A 15,119-nucleotide genomic window follows, 5' to 3' on the forward strand; every position below is an offset into this window, starting at 1 on the left:
GTATGGTGCCCATGAAACGCATTGATTAATTTTGAAACTCACCTGAAACAGTCCAAGACTGAGCCAACAACATCATCTGCCAGCTCCTTGGGCAGCCTTCCAGTCACTCTCCCAATACTATGAATGGTTAAGAAAAGACAATAAGAAATAATTGTACAAATCTTTTCATTTTGAAAAATTACATAACTGTAAATGTCTGGACATAACACACTATATGGCCAAAAGTTTGACCAGCATACCTACATAAACTTGTTGGACATCTCATTCCAAAACCATGAGAATTAATATTGAGTTGGCCCTCTCACTGAGGACATTACAGCCTCCATGTCAAAAAAGTATTTGTGGGGTCAGGCACTGATTTTGAACAAGAAGGTCTGGCTCACAACGGATATTCCAATTCATTCCACAGTTGTTTAATGGGGTCAGGGCTCTGTGCTAACCACTGGAGGTCCTCCACACCAAACTCATCAAATCATGTCTTTATGGACCTCGCTTTGCACACAGGAGCACAGTCATGCTGGAAAATGAAAAGGCCGTCCTCAAACTGTTGCCACATCATTTGAAGCATATAATAAAATGTCTTTGTATGCTGTGGGATTACGCCTCACTGGAGCTAAGGGGCCTAGTCCAAACCCTGTAAAGATCATTATTCCTCCTCCACCAAACTTTACTGTGGGCACTGTGCATAGCTACCCAGATTTGTCAATCAGACTGCTGGATGATGCCAGTGAAGCATGATTCAACACTGCAGAGAACACGTTTCCACGGCTACCCAAGTTTACACCACTCCAACCGTTGCTTAACACTGCACATAATGATCTCACGCTTGTGTGCATCTGCTCGGCCATGGAAACCCAATTCATGAAGCTCCTGACACCCGGTTCTTGTGCTGATGCTACTTCCTGAGGCAGTCTGAAACTCTGCACTAAGAGATGCAACAGAGGATAGGCAATTTTTATGCGCAACATGATTCAGCACTTAGTGGCCCTGCTGTGAGAGTGTGTATGGTCAATTACTTTGTGGCTGAGCTGTTGTTGCTCCTAACTGCTTTCATTTTGCAATAATAGCACTTACATTTGACAGATCACTTAAGGCAAAATCACAAAATGACTTGTGGCAAAGGTGGCATCCTATTAAAGTGCCACATTTAAAGTCACCGAGCTCTTCAGTATGACCCATTTTACTGTCAATGTTCATCTATGAATGCATGGCTATATGCTTTATTTTGTACACACCTGAATTCAATTATTATTAGGGGTGTCTGCATACTTTTGGCCATATAGTGTGGCTCCTGGAGACTACGCTCCAATACCTATTGCAAGACACTTTGCTATGTTTGGTTAGGTCTAAAACATTCATAAACTTGACGAAATGTTCTTACCCTTTAGCTGCAGACCAGCGCACTATTGTCTCCTTGTCTTTCAATCCCCCCAGCAGTTGTTCTACAAAAAAACATTAGCAAATAGGAGCCATAATGACAATACAAAAAAAAAAACACAACAAATATAGCAGCCAAAAAAGCTTTCAAAGAATTGAAGTCCATAGTGGCCCATTAGAATCACATACACTGATCAGGCATAACATTATGACCACCTCCTTGTTTCTACCCTCATTGTCTATCTTATCAGCTCCACTTAGTATATAGGTGCACTTTGTAGTTTACAATTACAGTCTGTCATCCATCTGTTTCTCTGCATACTTTGTTAGTCCCCTTTTACCCTGTTCCTCAGTGGTCAGGACCCCCATGGGTTTTTAAACACCTCAGTGTCACTGCTGGACTGAGAATAGTCCACCAACCAAAAATATCCAGCCAACAGCGTCCTGTGGGCAGCATCCTGTGAACACTGATGAAGGACTAGAGGATGACCAACACAAACTGTGCAGCAGAAGAGGAGCTATCGTCTCTGACTTTACATCTACAAGGTGGACTGACAAGGTAGGAGTGTTTAACAGAGAGGACAGTGAGTGGACACAGTGTTTAAAAACTCCAGCAGCACTGCTGTGTCTGATCCACTCTTACCAGCACAACACACACTAACACACCACCACTACAACAGTGTCACTGCAGTGCTGAGAATGATCTACCACCCATGTGATACCTGCTCTGTGGTGGTCCTGTGGGGGTCCTAACCTTTGAAGAACAGGGTAAAAGGGGGCTAACAAATTGTACTGAGAACCAAATGCAATCTGTAATTGTAGAACTACAAAATGCACCTATATAGTAAGTGGAGCTGATAAAATGAACAATGAGCGTAGAAACGATACGATAAGTGTTATGATAAGTGTTCCCAAATTACTTCAAATCATTGTTGGCAATCATAGGATTTTTGGTTGAAATAACTTCACTGACCAACACTATAGAAGAAATGGGGTGAGAGAACAGACGAGCACTTACCAATGACATTTTCCACCTCCTCAGGTATGTCGTAATCCTCCTCCAGGCTTCCAGACTCCAGCTCAGGTTTTGCATCCAACACTATTCCAGCAGCTGCAGACTGCGCAAGGTTCACTGCCAGAGAGCGGCTTCCTCTCTGGTACCTGGATGGCAAGAGCTAATTTGTTAACAAACTCTTTTTGAGCATCTTGCATTTCCCAAGCCCTCTAAGAAGACCACCCACCATCCATAACTTCTTACTGCAGATCCACAGCTACAGCTGGAAAAGAACCTAATGGTGAATTAGTTTACTCCCATACACAATATGGTGGTATATGATGTTTTGGTATAATTTTAGCTTAAATATTAGACAAGTGCTAACTTTTGGACTATACCTCATGGAGTATGTTTAGCAAGCAAGACTTTCTAATACTTTTCTATTCCAAACCACAAATTCACTACTAGCGCATTTCACACTCACAGAGGGCACTGCGAATCCTAGCTGTTTTCTCTGTAAAAAAGAAATATTCTAAATTGTGGCTTTAGGGCGTAATGTTCTTTTAATATCTAGGCACTGTATTATCAGTCTCCAAGGACTGCACTGTTACTCAGAATGTGTCCTGGAGAGGCCACAGAAATGCAGTGTGTAGGATAACATTGTCCAAAAGCATCCCTTAGGCATCACAAGAGGTGTGTGGCAACAGGCAAAAGAGAGCTTTCGTACTCCTGAAGAAACATCAGTAACACTTTATCAAAACCCTGCTACATAACACAGACATAACCATGTCACGTATCATAATATTTGACGTCATGACAGCTAACTAGAGTACATTTAACAGCAAATAGCAAGTGACATTATCATGCTGTCATGACATCAAACATTATGGCTTCTGTCATGACAATTACTGTTGACATAATCTGTCATAATAACTCTTGATAGCATAACAACATCTGCCATGGCAAGTATATGGCATGGTCAGGCCTGTGATATGGAGCAGGCATATGTATTAAAATATTACCAAAATGTCTGTGTATGTGTACCAAATGCATAATGTCAGAGCATGTTTTCATCACACATAGGAGAAAGGCGCTAACTGAACTGCTGCTACAAACCCTAACTAGTGAGATTAGAAAAGGAGAATTTGCCCTAACCTACAGGCTGACGAGCCTCTCCATTGATATTCATGGCACTTTCCTTCAATAACCTGTTTCAGCATGGCAAGTAGAAGCCACAGAGAAGTGTGGTTGAACCAGAGAAACTGGAAACTGGTCAGAAACTTGTAGGGTAACTTTGTTCCTGGTGTGGTTTGGTAGTTCTTGATGTATGTTTAATAACTTTAGCTTTTACTATAAATAACATCTTGTTAAAATAATCAAATGGCTTACACTGACTGTGTTAATTTAGCCAAACAGACTACATTTACTGTAGCCATTTATTGTTATTATGCTATTTGGCTGGGCTTTACTAAATTGTTCTTATTTGTTTAACCAATTCAATCCTACCACATCAAAATCTTTCAAGTGTACAAGTAAAGGAAGTTATAAAAGGTAAAATAAGACAAATATGGTTTACTTTTTGATCATCTTAAAGCTGCAGGTGGCGCCTTTTCTGAATTGACTCAAGCCTAGAATGTGCTCATGTAAATTAATGTTGGATTTACCAGTAAACTTTTTGGTCACCTGTGTTGTTATTCTGCTTTGTCTCACTTTAATTAAACTGTATAAGAGCTATATAAAACCAGTTAACCTGCTTGTTACCACATGAAGTACATTTTTTAGGTTAAATTTTTCCCGTGTACACCTCTCACCTCCACTTAGCCAGGCGGGGTTTAAGAAAGGTCAGACCTAGTCTCTGCACCACCTTCACCCCTAGTTTCCTCAGCATGGCCTGGCTGCTTTCCGCTATCTTCTTCTGGTCCAGGCACTGAAGCACGGTGGGAGCTGCCACATAAAGGCAAGAAGGTCACATCGAGATGAGCGAACAATTTGTTTCTCAAACCAGAGCAGTAAACTGGGCAGGTATAAGTGATACACACCATATTGCAGGAAGTCCTCTCGCTTGCCATGCTTGAAGAGCTGGGCCTGGTGAATAAAGAAGGTTTATTTGAAAGTAGTCTCCGTATCAGAAAGCAGAAAGTGCTGCCTCAGCTTAATGATATTTAACTGCCTTTTGAATCCCTACCTGTTTTCCAATCATGACGTACAAACAGGTGATAACAGACTGACTGTATCCCACAAAGCAGCTTTCTCTGAATTTTATTAACAAGGTTCAGCATTTCAGTTTTTTACTGATTTAACTATAGAACATTTTGTGAGAAATATTTTGAGTAATGAAATATTCTTTTTTAAAGTCACTTCTATCTTTTCCACTTGCTGTCTTGATCTAAAACGAGGTCAGCTGGCCCTCCTCAGCAGTGATCCACACGCACTTGTCTGGATGCCTCTGCACTAGTCATGTTTTTCAACTCACTCATTCAGGTTTTTACTGTGTCACCCATCTGTATGGACCTGTGATTCACTAGAAAAACAATTACCAATGCCCTTCAAGGTGAAGGGCTCATTCCACAGCAATGATTCCACTAAACCAGGCAGTAATGTAGCAGCTTATATTTCAAACACATACTGTAACTGATCTGTTCCTGATTTGTTTACACACTGATTTGACTGAAGCTGTTCAGAAAGGGTTATTTACCAGTAACTTGTCTGAACATACCAATCTGATCATTTTAAGTGGGTGGAAAAACAAAAATTTCTAAACACCAACCAAATTTGTTCTAACTGGATCGAACAGTTATATCTACAGCCAGCAACAGCCATTTGTAATTAGCAACCTTTAGAGAATGCATAACTTGTCTTTGCTTGCCAAAGCCATAGCCTGGTGACATTTAACAACACGCAAAACTCTGATGGCGGTTTTGTCTCCCCAGGCGTTTCAGACACACTGAGCCAGTTTTGAAAGCCCGAGGCATCAGAGATGCATCACAGCTGACAATAAGCAGCACCACTGCTCGCTCGCTTGCTCTCTCTCTCTATTACTTTCTCAAAACACGCATGACAAGTTTGAGAGCCAAGAGCAAAAACTCTGATAATCACAATAACTAAGGCAATCAGCCACATCTATCGTATTACTAATGCTGTGAGAATTAGAAAAACAAACCTGTACAAACAGGGTGAGGGTCAACTAATGGTAGAGGTGGGTAATATGTAATATCAAAATATTCTAAGTTTTCACAACACATCATGATATTTATCTTATTTATCTTTATTTGGCACAAAGTGGTGCCACGTTTAAAAAATAAAAAATTATAATGATAATAATATGAATCAAACTATTAGTATTCACACTGTACTGCACTAACGAAACAGGACTAATTATGCTCTTTTTTTCTTAAACATGGAGTTGATCAGTGTTCTTTAAGTACTGATGATATCCATGACACTAAAAGAAAAGTACCCTGTGACTTAATTCATCACAATAAAAATTATCATAGCACCCAGCTGTAGCTGATAACAACATGAGGAGAGTAACCTTTTCTCCTTTATAACAGACGCTGGTTTCATGTGCTTGCTCAACAGGTGGAAGAACACCTGCCAGAGCCTTTCTAGTAATTATTGCTCAAAAGGTAAACAGCTCAAATCACCACTGGAAAAGCACCTGCATGTAAACACACAGAATTACTACAGATTACATCATATGAATGTTTGCAAGGTGCCCTTTTACAGAGCAGAGGAATGATAAGTTTCAATAGGCCAACACACTTTTAACAGCGTCTTTTTATTGGAGATCATAATTTGTCAGTACAGTAGCTAACCTGCACCCCCTGCTGGTCGAACATCAGGGAGCAACTTCATCAATCACTTTATAGGATGTAATGTTTTGATGTGAAAAGGTCTTCACAATTTCTGTACAATTTCTGGCCACAAAACAAATATAGTAAATATACACTGTCCCGCCACTTCATTAAGTCCACCTCACTGTCTATTTTTCAGCTCCACTCAGCATATAGGTGCACTTGGTGGTTCTACAATTAGAGACTGCAGTCCATCTGTTTCTCTGCATGCTTTGTTAGCCCCCTTTTACCCTGTTCATCAATGGTAAGGAACCCCACAGGACCACCACAGAGCAGTTATCACATGGGTGGTAGATCATTCTCAGCACTGCAGTGACACTGTTGTAGTGGTGGTGTGCTGGTATGAGTGGATCAGACACAGCAGTGCTGCTGGAGTTTTTAAACACCTCAGTGTCACTGATGGACAGAGAGTAGTCCACCAGCCAACAGGGCTAACAAAGTATGCACAAAAACATGGTGACTATAGTTCCACAATTACAGTAAATTACTGTACAGTGCACCTATATGGTAAGTGGAGCTGATAAAATGAACAAAGATTGCAGATATAAGGAGATGTACTTAATGAAGTGGCTGGCCAGTATATACTTATTATCCAAAATGACCTACACGTTTCTTCTGAGTTTTTACATAGAATGTTGATATTGGTAAAAGAGCAGTAAATCTGAACAAATATGTTTTTTTAGGTACTATTATGCCTGACATCACCCTGTATGTACCTCTCCACCATGAATGGACAAAAACATGCTTTAGGCCAAAAGTTTCTCAAATCCATTGTGAAATCATATCTTAGGCATCAGGCAGCATATTTATAACCATTTTGTGTAATAATGTCTGTAGGGAAGCTTGTAGAGGCATTAAACTCTTCAGTCTGGTTCCTATCACTACCACTGTAAACAATTCTGACCTCGTAAGTTTAATAATTTAATAATGATTTTAAATGTGGCTCAGCCAATCAGTTTTCAGAACAGGATCTATTTGTTTCATAATCGATATTTTGACAGGCAACGTCCTTTTCTTAGGCTTAGCATTAACAATCTCTGACTAATAATGATCTAAAGAATTTGCCAAAAATTGCATTCCCACCTTAAAGCAATAGCTCACCCAAAAATCAGATTTTCTACCATCAGCCAAGACATGTCTGGTGCTTGAATTCTGCTTGGTGTTGCACTGGAGCTACGAGGCTAATGTAGCCAACAAGTAACAGAAGATTAAGGCACACCGATTAGAACTGCGCAAACTGCTTGCCTAAATCATCACATACTTGCTTCGAACCACATTGAGTTAAGCAATTTCAGATTTTTATACTTCCTTATGTGATTTCTGACACAGTTATCCATAAAAAATGACAGAGAAAATTCAGGCTTTTTACTACTATTACTACTGCTGAGATGTACTTTTGTCCAAACTATTATTTTAAATTAATGAATAACACTAGATTTCCACACAAGCTTCTCAATCTTCTGACAATAGTAATTGTGAGCTGTAAAGTAACAGGAGACACAAAGAAAAACAAAAACAGCAGAGCAGACTGAAGAGAGCAGAGCTACACTTGGCTGACTAAGTTGAGGTTCAGTAGAGGTTTACCAGAGACTGCAAAGCTCCATCCAAGGCCACAGTTCCCTCCATGGTCATGTCACTGGCCTGAGATATTGTCGTGAGGGTCCAGTCGAGGAAGTCCCCTAGCCGCTTCTGCTTTACATCTGGCCGGGTCACAAACCTGCACAAACAAGTAAAACAGCTCATTTGCATCAGTTCAGTTTAGTGTTATGCATAGTTTTAAGATGATAACAAAAATGCACTGCTAATGCTGATAAACAGATTAAGTAAAGCAGATAATGTGACATCACAGAATACTTGCTAAAGTATATGGTCCAGTTGCCTTGTGTATTAACTATGTCACATGCCACAAAAGGCCAAAGGGTTAGATACATTCAAAGGGAGTAGGTGAACAGGTAGGTAACAGCCTGGCCTCTGCTGGTCAGGAACACAAATTACATCTACAGAACACCTACAGCTACAGAACTGGGAAAAGCAATCATTCATACAGAGGCCATACAAGCAACTGTCCATACAGAGATACTTTCATTACCATTGAGGAACGTATAATATTATATAAACTGAATTGGATGAACAAGGAATCGTCGGCTTACTTTGAGACAAGTACTGATGCAGCATCCCTTGATTTGTCACTAACTCGAAGGTAAGACTGAAAAGAACATGCACAAACAACATGACTGCTGATTAGAAACAAAATATTAAAAAGTGTCCCATTAAATCAGAAAATACTCTTGGACTGAATGTAGTAGAAAAATAATATATGAAGTCAGTGGTTCTCAAACTGGTCTTCAGGGACTCCCAGATGGTCCACATTTTTGCTCTGTCCTTAAGTGTTGTGATTTGGGTTGGAGTAAAAATCTGTGGATCCTTGAAGATTAGAATGAGAACCACTGCTGTAGGAAACATAACATTTCTTATATATTCACGGCTTTCCATGTTTAACAATCTACTGGCACCATCAGCTAAAATCTGATGGGACTAAAGAACATTTATAATGTAAATATAACTATTGATGCTGGATTTTTATCAATAGGAAGGCCTAATTATTGCTTGGAAAACAAGCCCTCAAAATGTCATTAGAGGCAACAAAACCTTCAATTCTTCACTAAGTTTTGGGGCAGAAAACAACTCAACCAACACACAATCATTACCTTGGCCACAGTCAGGATACGGTCCATGATAGGCTCTCTGTTCAGGCCAGGTTCAGAGTTCAGATGGCCGTCCAGGCGAGAGAGGTCAAATGGAATGAGGCAGGTCATGGAGAGCCACAGGAGAAGCATGTAACGAGTCTCCCATGTCTGTGAATAGACAGCAAAGCTAACTTTAATGAACTTGTGTGTACAGTGCAATCCACGAATATCAGCACCCCTTGTAAACATGAGCAAAATTCTTTATTGCTTTTTCTTTTGATCTTTCGTTCAAAATACTAATGAAAATCTAACCTTCATTTGAAGTACAATGATTGAATGATCTTTAAAATATTAAAGAAATAAATATTTATCAGGAAATATTCTTCTTAAATTTGTGTGTGGAAGCCTTTCATTTAATACTTTGTGCAACCTCCCTTTGCAAAGACAACAGCTCAGAGTCTTCTTCTATAAATGCTTCATGAGACTGGAAAACACATGGCAAAAGATCTCAGACCTCTCCAAATCCTTAAGATTTGGGGGTCCACACTGTGGACTCTTGTCTTCAGCTCATTAGATTTTTTTCCACCACCATACCTCGCTATTTTGGTCTAACCTGATCACAGAACACAGTCCCCCTAAAAGTTCCAAAACGTTAGGCACACTGTAGGAACTGTAGGTGGAAATTGGCATTTTCAACTGTTTAGCTATTTTCTTGTAGCCATTTCCTGATTTGTGCAGCTCAACAACCTTTTGTCACATCACTGCTGTATTTTCTGGTCTTTCTCACAGTGATGGATGGTTGAGGGCATTTGTGTTTCATCTCATATATATTTCCTAATGAAACAGGAAGTCATTGCACACCATTTAAGTGCTCCTAATCGTTCAGGTGAACTTCAAAACGTAAAACATGAATAAATAAAAGGAATAAACTTTACTTAGATTTTACTCTTAATAATTTCTGTGGCACATATAGATTTAAGAAAAAATATATATTTCATGACAAGATTCAGTTTTTTCTTTCAATCATTAACTATGAATTCTTTATTGTATCAGAGTGTGCTTGAGGACAAAAAAAAAATCAAATAATGATAATGTCCATAATTTTAATAAAGAACTAAATATTTAATTGGGTGTATTTGTTCACAACTGTATGGCACAGCTCACTTAGCCATGATATGATAAAATGATACAGGTGTGTTAGAGCAGGGAAACAAAAACTAGAGATGGTAAAAACTACTTTACAGCAGAGCAGCATGGAGATTCATGGAAATTCCCCATCTCCTGTCCTCTAAGACATCAGGATTAGTTAATTTTACTTCAGCCATGCAACACAAGTCTCTGAAAAATTTTAAACCTGAACAAGAATAGTTTTAACAAGAACAGAACCAAAATGTATGAGGGTATCTGAGGACAGAGGGAACCTCTCTCTTGTGGTCCTCCTGGTTACACTGTCCTCATGCAGGTGTACTAGGCTGATCAGAAGGGCCCTGCTCTCTGACTGTATCAATGGTGCCTAGAACTGGCCCTAACAGCAATTCACAGGCTTCCAGTATTCGTTGACATTAATGAATAAGCACTTGAAAACTTGTTCGTAAAATAACTCTTAAAAATGTGAAGTGTTTGGGAAACATGCACATTGGAAAATATGTTCAGAAACTGCTTATAAAACACTTTGCAAGAGGTGATGTAATCATGCTTGGGTATAAAACGAATATCGAGCAAAGGTCCTTGATGACTAAGGATGGGTCGGGACTCATCACTTTGCCAAAAAAATGCATGAGCAAATAGTCCAGCTGTTTAAGGACAACGTCCCTCAATGAGCATTTGCGAGATTCGTAATAAAAGTCGAAGCCGAAGCTTCCGAATACTAAATACAGGGACAAATACCAACGTAACAAACAAATACCCAAATAGTTGAATTATCTGGACAAGCCTTAGTGGTATCTCACCTCTGTGTCCTTTGGATCCTGCCTGCACAACAGATCCAGAACTGGCTGCACATCTGCCACCTCATGTGGGAAAAGCTGCATGAAGGTCTTGTAGCCTCTGACCTGGAAAAAACACATATGAGGAAGGTTAGAAACCTGCAAGATATGCATACTGCATAAGAGTACTTTAATGTGGCTCAGTGATATTAAAAACATTCTCGCCTTTGAGATGATGTAGAGAAATTTAAAGCCTAAATGAACAAGCAGAGGGGGAGATTTCTCATCCCGGATGAGTTTCAACAGCATGTTCAGCATCCATTCTGAGAAACACATTAGAATTATCCACATGTCATCACAGAGCATGACATACCACTAACATACCACATTTGTGTTTGATGAACAAGAGCTCCTTACCTAGGTGAGGGTCCAGAAGATGTGGCTGCTCCTGATAGCGGTCCATTATAACTGTAGTGAAGCATAAAACAGTTCTTTCAGTTTTCACTTAGCAGACTTAAATCAAACCTTAAATCAGAGACATAGTTTGGAGCATCTTCACTCATTAATAAGTACTCTCCACGCCAATTGCTCTATCAAAGTCCTTGGAAGAGTCCATATTTTTGCCCTAATCTAGCTCACAGTATATATGAACCACGTATTCAGGGTTCTTAACTGAGCATTCAGGAACGCTCAGAGCTACAGTACTGCACAAAAGTCAGAGACCACCCATCACTTATTTAATTTCCAGTCAAAATGGACATTAAGTACAAGTTATTTATTTTTCAGCATCAGGGAAAAAACAGAAAATATTTAAGCAACAGAAAATTACACAGAAGCCTCAACGATTAAATCTAATACCGTTTTTAGTACTTGTGCGTCCACTCTTTGGCTTTATTACTGCTTACATTCTTTTCAACAGACTTGCTTTCAGCTTTTCACAGAAATTTGCAGAGATATTTTTCCACACCTCCAAAGTTCAGTCTTCAATGCTGGTTGTATTTTCTGCTTCTCACAATCAGTCACCACAAAAACATTCAGTGATGTTGAGGTCTGGACTCTGCATTGCTCTAAGAACCACAGCAGCTTCTTTGTTTGATTTGCACGTTCTTCTTTTTGGTCTGTTTCCTTTTCTCCGTAATAGCTTCTTGACAGCTTGACAGACATTATTCCTACATCAGGAATCCCCGATCCTAGACCAGGTGACCCCATGCTTGACACGTATGAGCCAGTGCATAAATATTTAGTAAATAGCTCATTGTTAATTAGTTGAACCAGGTTTCGTGCTAGATGAAAGAAACAGCAGGGATTGCTTGCTTTCTTTTAATAACTTTTGAATTCCAGTTTTAGAAACAGTTTTTTATTATGTCCCTAGGTGTGCTAGTGGATTATCTTATATCAGATCTTCTCAGAAATATCTCCTGAAAAATGAATAACATGTACTTTATGGCTGTTTTGATCTCTATTATTTGCACTTTACTTTAGGTTGGAGTGAAAATGTGGACAATCTGGTACGTGTGGAAAACTGGGTTGAGAAACACGTTTCTAAACCAAGGGAGCCCCACTCGAGTCCTGGAGTCCAACACAGTTTGGTGATTTTACCTGCACTAATACACCTATTAAGCCTGATAATTAACTGATATGTTGAAGCAAGTGTGTTTGAGTAGGGAAATAACCAAACTGTGATGAATCTGTGCACCCAGGAGTGGAACAACCATACTAGTCTCTGATCAAAATAAGATCTGGACTGAAGGTCACACCACTGAAGGTAGCTCCAACCCTCATCCACTACACCTGATCCAGCTCCAGATTGTCTTCAGTCCTTGATTAGCTGGGTCAGGTGTGTGAGATTGAGGTTGAAGGAACAGATCTCCATGAGGAGGGCTGATGAGCACTGTGATAAATCCAGAAACCTCCTCCTCACCCAGAAACCTCTCTGTTCCAGTCTCCCTGCTCACACTGTCCTCATGCAGGTCCGGCAGGCTAGCGAGAAGGGACTTGATCTCTGCGCTTTCGCTGAACCCGGCCAGTAGGCTTCCGTTTGCAATGACATCTGCTTCTCCTTCGTCTCCATTAACATCTACCTCACCTGCTGGTGCCATTGGTTCTCTGTGAAAACAAAAGGTAAGTGTGCTCAGTGTGCAATGACTACCATGGTTTAATAGTATGGCACCTACTACAAAACCATACCACACTCTCCCTTAGACCCTATAACAGATTTAACCACCATGAAGCTGAAGGTGAGGTCTGGGTTGAAGCAATTGCCACTGAATATCACATTTAATCTTAAGTGCCTATATTGGAGCTCATCCCCTTAACCCATGGTCTCATCCCTTTACTGGAGAACATGGGTTTATGTTCATCCACAGAGAGAGTGGAGCTGACTGACAGCATTTTACAGATCTACATGTTGGTACTGGATCATTTCAATCCTCAAACTAGATATCTCTCAATAATAATAATAATAATAATAATAATAATAATAATAATAAAATACATTTTTTTATTATTATTACTATTATTGAGGAAATATCTGATGCTACAGTTAGCTGTTATAGCTGACTGACCAAACCTCGTCGATGCAAATCGTTTCCCCTCTGCATTTCTGAATTCAAGTCAAAAAACGCTGTAAAAACGTCGATGTGTCACATTACTGCAACACCTGGAACATAAACATTCATAGAAGAGCCGTAAAGCACTGTACTACCCACCGGCAACCAACGTTTGTGGGGTGTAGTGACCAAAACCAAAAGAGAGGGATTAGGCTGAAGTCAATTTTCTGCTCACCAGCTTCTTGGCTGAATTTTCCCGTTCCACCTTAAATGGAGCAGTTACACTCCAAACCTCTAACATATGCGGTAACGCTGAGACACAGTTTTAAGGTGGAACGTAAAAATTCGAATAAGAAACTGACTTCAGGCTCGTGACAGTGCAGAGACAGGAGTTAGCTAACAGCTAACCCATAACCTAGCTCTTCGGCTATTTGCCACATTTTCAGACGGATGGTTTGACTCACTGCTCTGAAAGAAGGTCGGGTGGAAAACGCAGATGTAGCCGGTGCTGTTTTTGTAGACAAAGTCCACAAAGTAAATGATTTAAAGTCCAACCTTAAAGCTGCTATTCTACAATAACACAACAGGGTCTGACGAGCGTCTCTCAACTCTTTAAACTTCTAAAACCGACTTTTACTGCAGCTGTTTTTCAGTTTGTCTACGAGACCTACTCGTTCTGAGTTTACTTTCTATCTTCTTCCTTCACGTTTCATGCGTTTTCCTTTTTTAGCTGTATCTTAAATGATAACAGGCGATGAGACGCAGGATGATGCGCCCTCCATGCTTTCTTACGGAAAGCCGGAGGGTTCAGACAGTGGGCGCTGAGGAAAAGGCGTTTCGCTTTTCTCCATCATCAGTGTCGCTGCTGCCTACTGTAAAACCTTATATTCAACGTTTACGGTTGAAGGGAAATTCCTCCGATTTTTTTCAAACTGTCTGCAAAATTTAAGCAGGGAAATGCAAAGTAATTCAGATTGGTTTAATGTTAAATTGTTCTTTGTACAGAAGCTTACTCATCCAGATTTTGTTTGCAATGTTGTTGATAGGAACCAGAGGCTGCCTTGTCTGCAATGCAAGTATAGCTATTTTATTTACTATTCAAAATGACCAGGGAACCTACATGTGACTTCGGAGTGCTTATGTAATGTTGATGGGGATTAAATAGTGGTAAATAATTTAGTAATTTCTTTATGCATTGTTTTATCCTAAAGCATCCTGCATGAATGGATCATACATTTTATATCAATCTTCTCTCAAAACTGTGTGGTAACCCAATGCAAATGGAGACAGATTTCAGAGTTCTTTATTTAGTCATGTACACATACATAAGTCCACTCTGATGTTAAGACTTGTCTGTTAAGAGAGCAACTGCATTCCATCAAGAAACTGCGCAAGTATTCTGAATTATTCAGTGACTGGTTTGATTTCACAACACAGTATGCAAGACAGGTGCTTTACTAACACATGCAGCGATGCTGATGCACAAGTTCAACCATTTAGTTTATGTTAAGTTCTGTAGAGAGTTCAGCTGTGTAACAGAATGCCAGTATGTCAGTGGAATGTAGTTTTGACATTCAATCTGTAAATTCAGGTCCTTTCATTTAACTGATTTTTCTTAAAGCTACAGTACTGTGTAAAGGTTTTTGGCAGCAATGAACATTGTTTAAAAGTATGTAGTCAGTAGTGTTATTGCCTGGGAAAACTTGAGTATAATTACAAAAAAAGTCAATTAA

At 39.7% G+C, this 15,119-nt stretch overlaps 1 protein-coding gene across 3 annotated transcripts in view; it reads right to left on the minus strand.

The window, feature by feature from the left end:
* The window catches only part of tbcd (tubulin folding cofactor D), a 71,797-nt gene extending 57,619 nt beyond the window's left edge, over window positions 1–14,178 (minus strand). Inside the window, exons 1-13 of one of the 3 annotated variants that reach the window (XM_036567390.1) lie at window positions 14,058–14,178; window positions 12,759–12,943; window positions 11,255–11,305; window positions 11,063–11,160; window positions 10,862–10,963; window positions 8,934–9,080; window positions 8,376–8,431; window positions 7,810–7,942; window positions 4,411–4,456; window positions 4,183–4,315; window positions 2,396–2,538; window positions 1,382–1,442; window positions 43–117 (exon numbers count right to left, since the gene is read on the minus strand). In XM_036567390.1, coding sequence (XP_036423283.1) covers window positions 43–117; window positions 1,382–1,442; window positions 2,396–2,538; window positions 4,183–4,315; window positions 4,411–4,456; window positions 7,810–7,942; window positions 8,376–8,431; window positions 8,934–9,080; window positions 10,862–10,963; window positions 11,063–11,160; window positions 11,255–11,305; window positions 12,759–12,936 — 1,223 coding nt within the window. In that variant the 5' untranslated portion in view covers window positions 12,937–12,943; window positions 14,058–14,178. Of the gene's footprint in view, window positions 1–42; window positions 118–1,381; window positions 1,443–2,395; window positions 2,539–4,182; window positions 4,316–4,410; window positions 4,457–7,809; window positions 7,943–8,375; window positions 8,432–8,933; window positions 9,081–10,861; window positions 10,964–11,062; window positions 11,161–11,254; window positions 11,306–12,758; window positions 12,944–13,545; window positions 13,759–13,850 lie in introns of those variants that run through there. The other 2 variants (XM_036567388.1, XM_036567391.1) reach the window with 2 other exon arrangements.
* Window positions 14,179–15,119: the final 941 nt, after the last annotated feature.

The sequence above is a fragment of the Colossoma macropomum genome, unplaced genomic scaffold (genome assembly GCF_904425465.1).
Source record: "Colossoma macropomum unplaced genomic scaffold, Colossoma_macropomum, whole genome shotgun sequence".
In the NCBI taxonomy this organism is placed as follows: domain Eukaryota; kingdom Metazoa; phylum Chordata; class Actinopteri; order Characiformes; family Serrasalmidae; genus Colossoma; species Colossoma macropomum.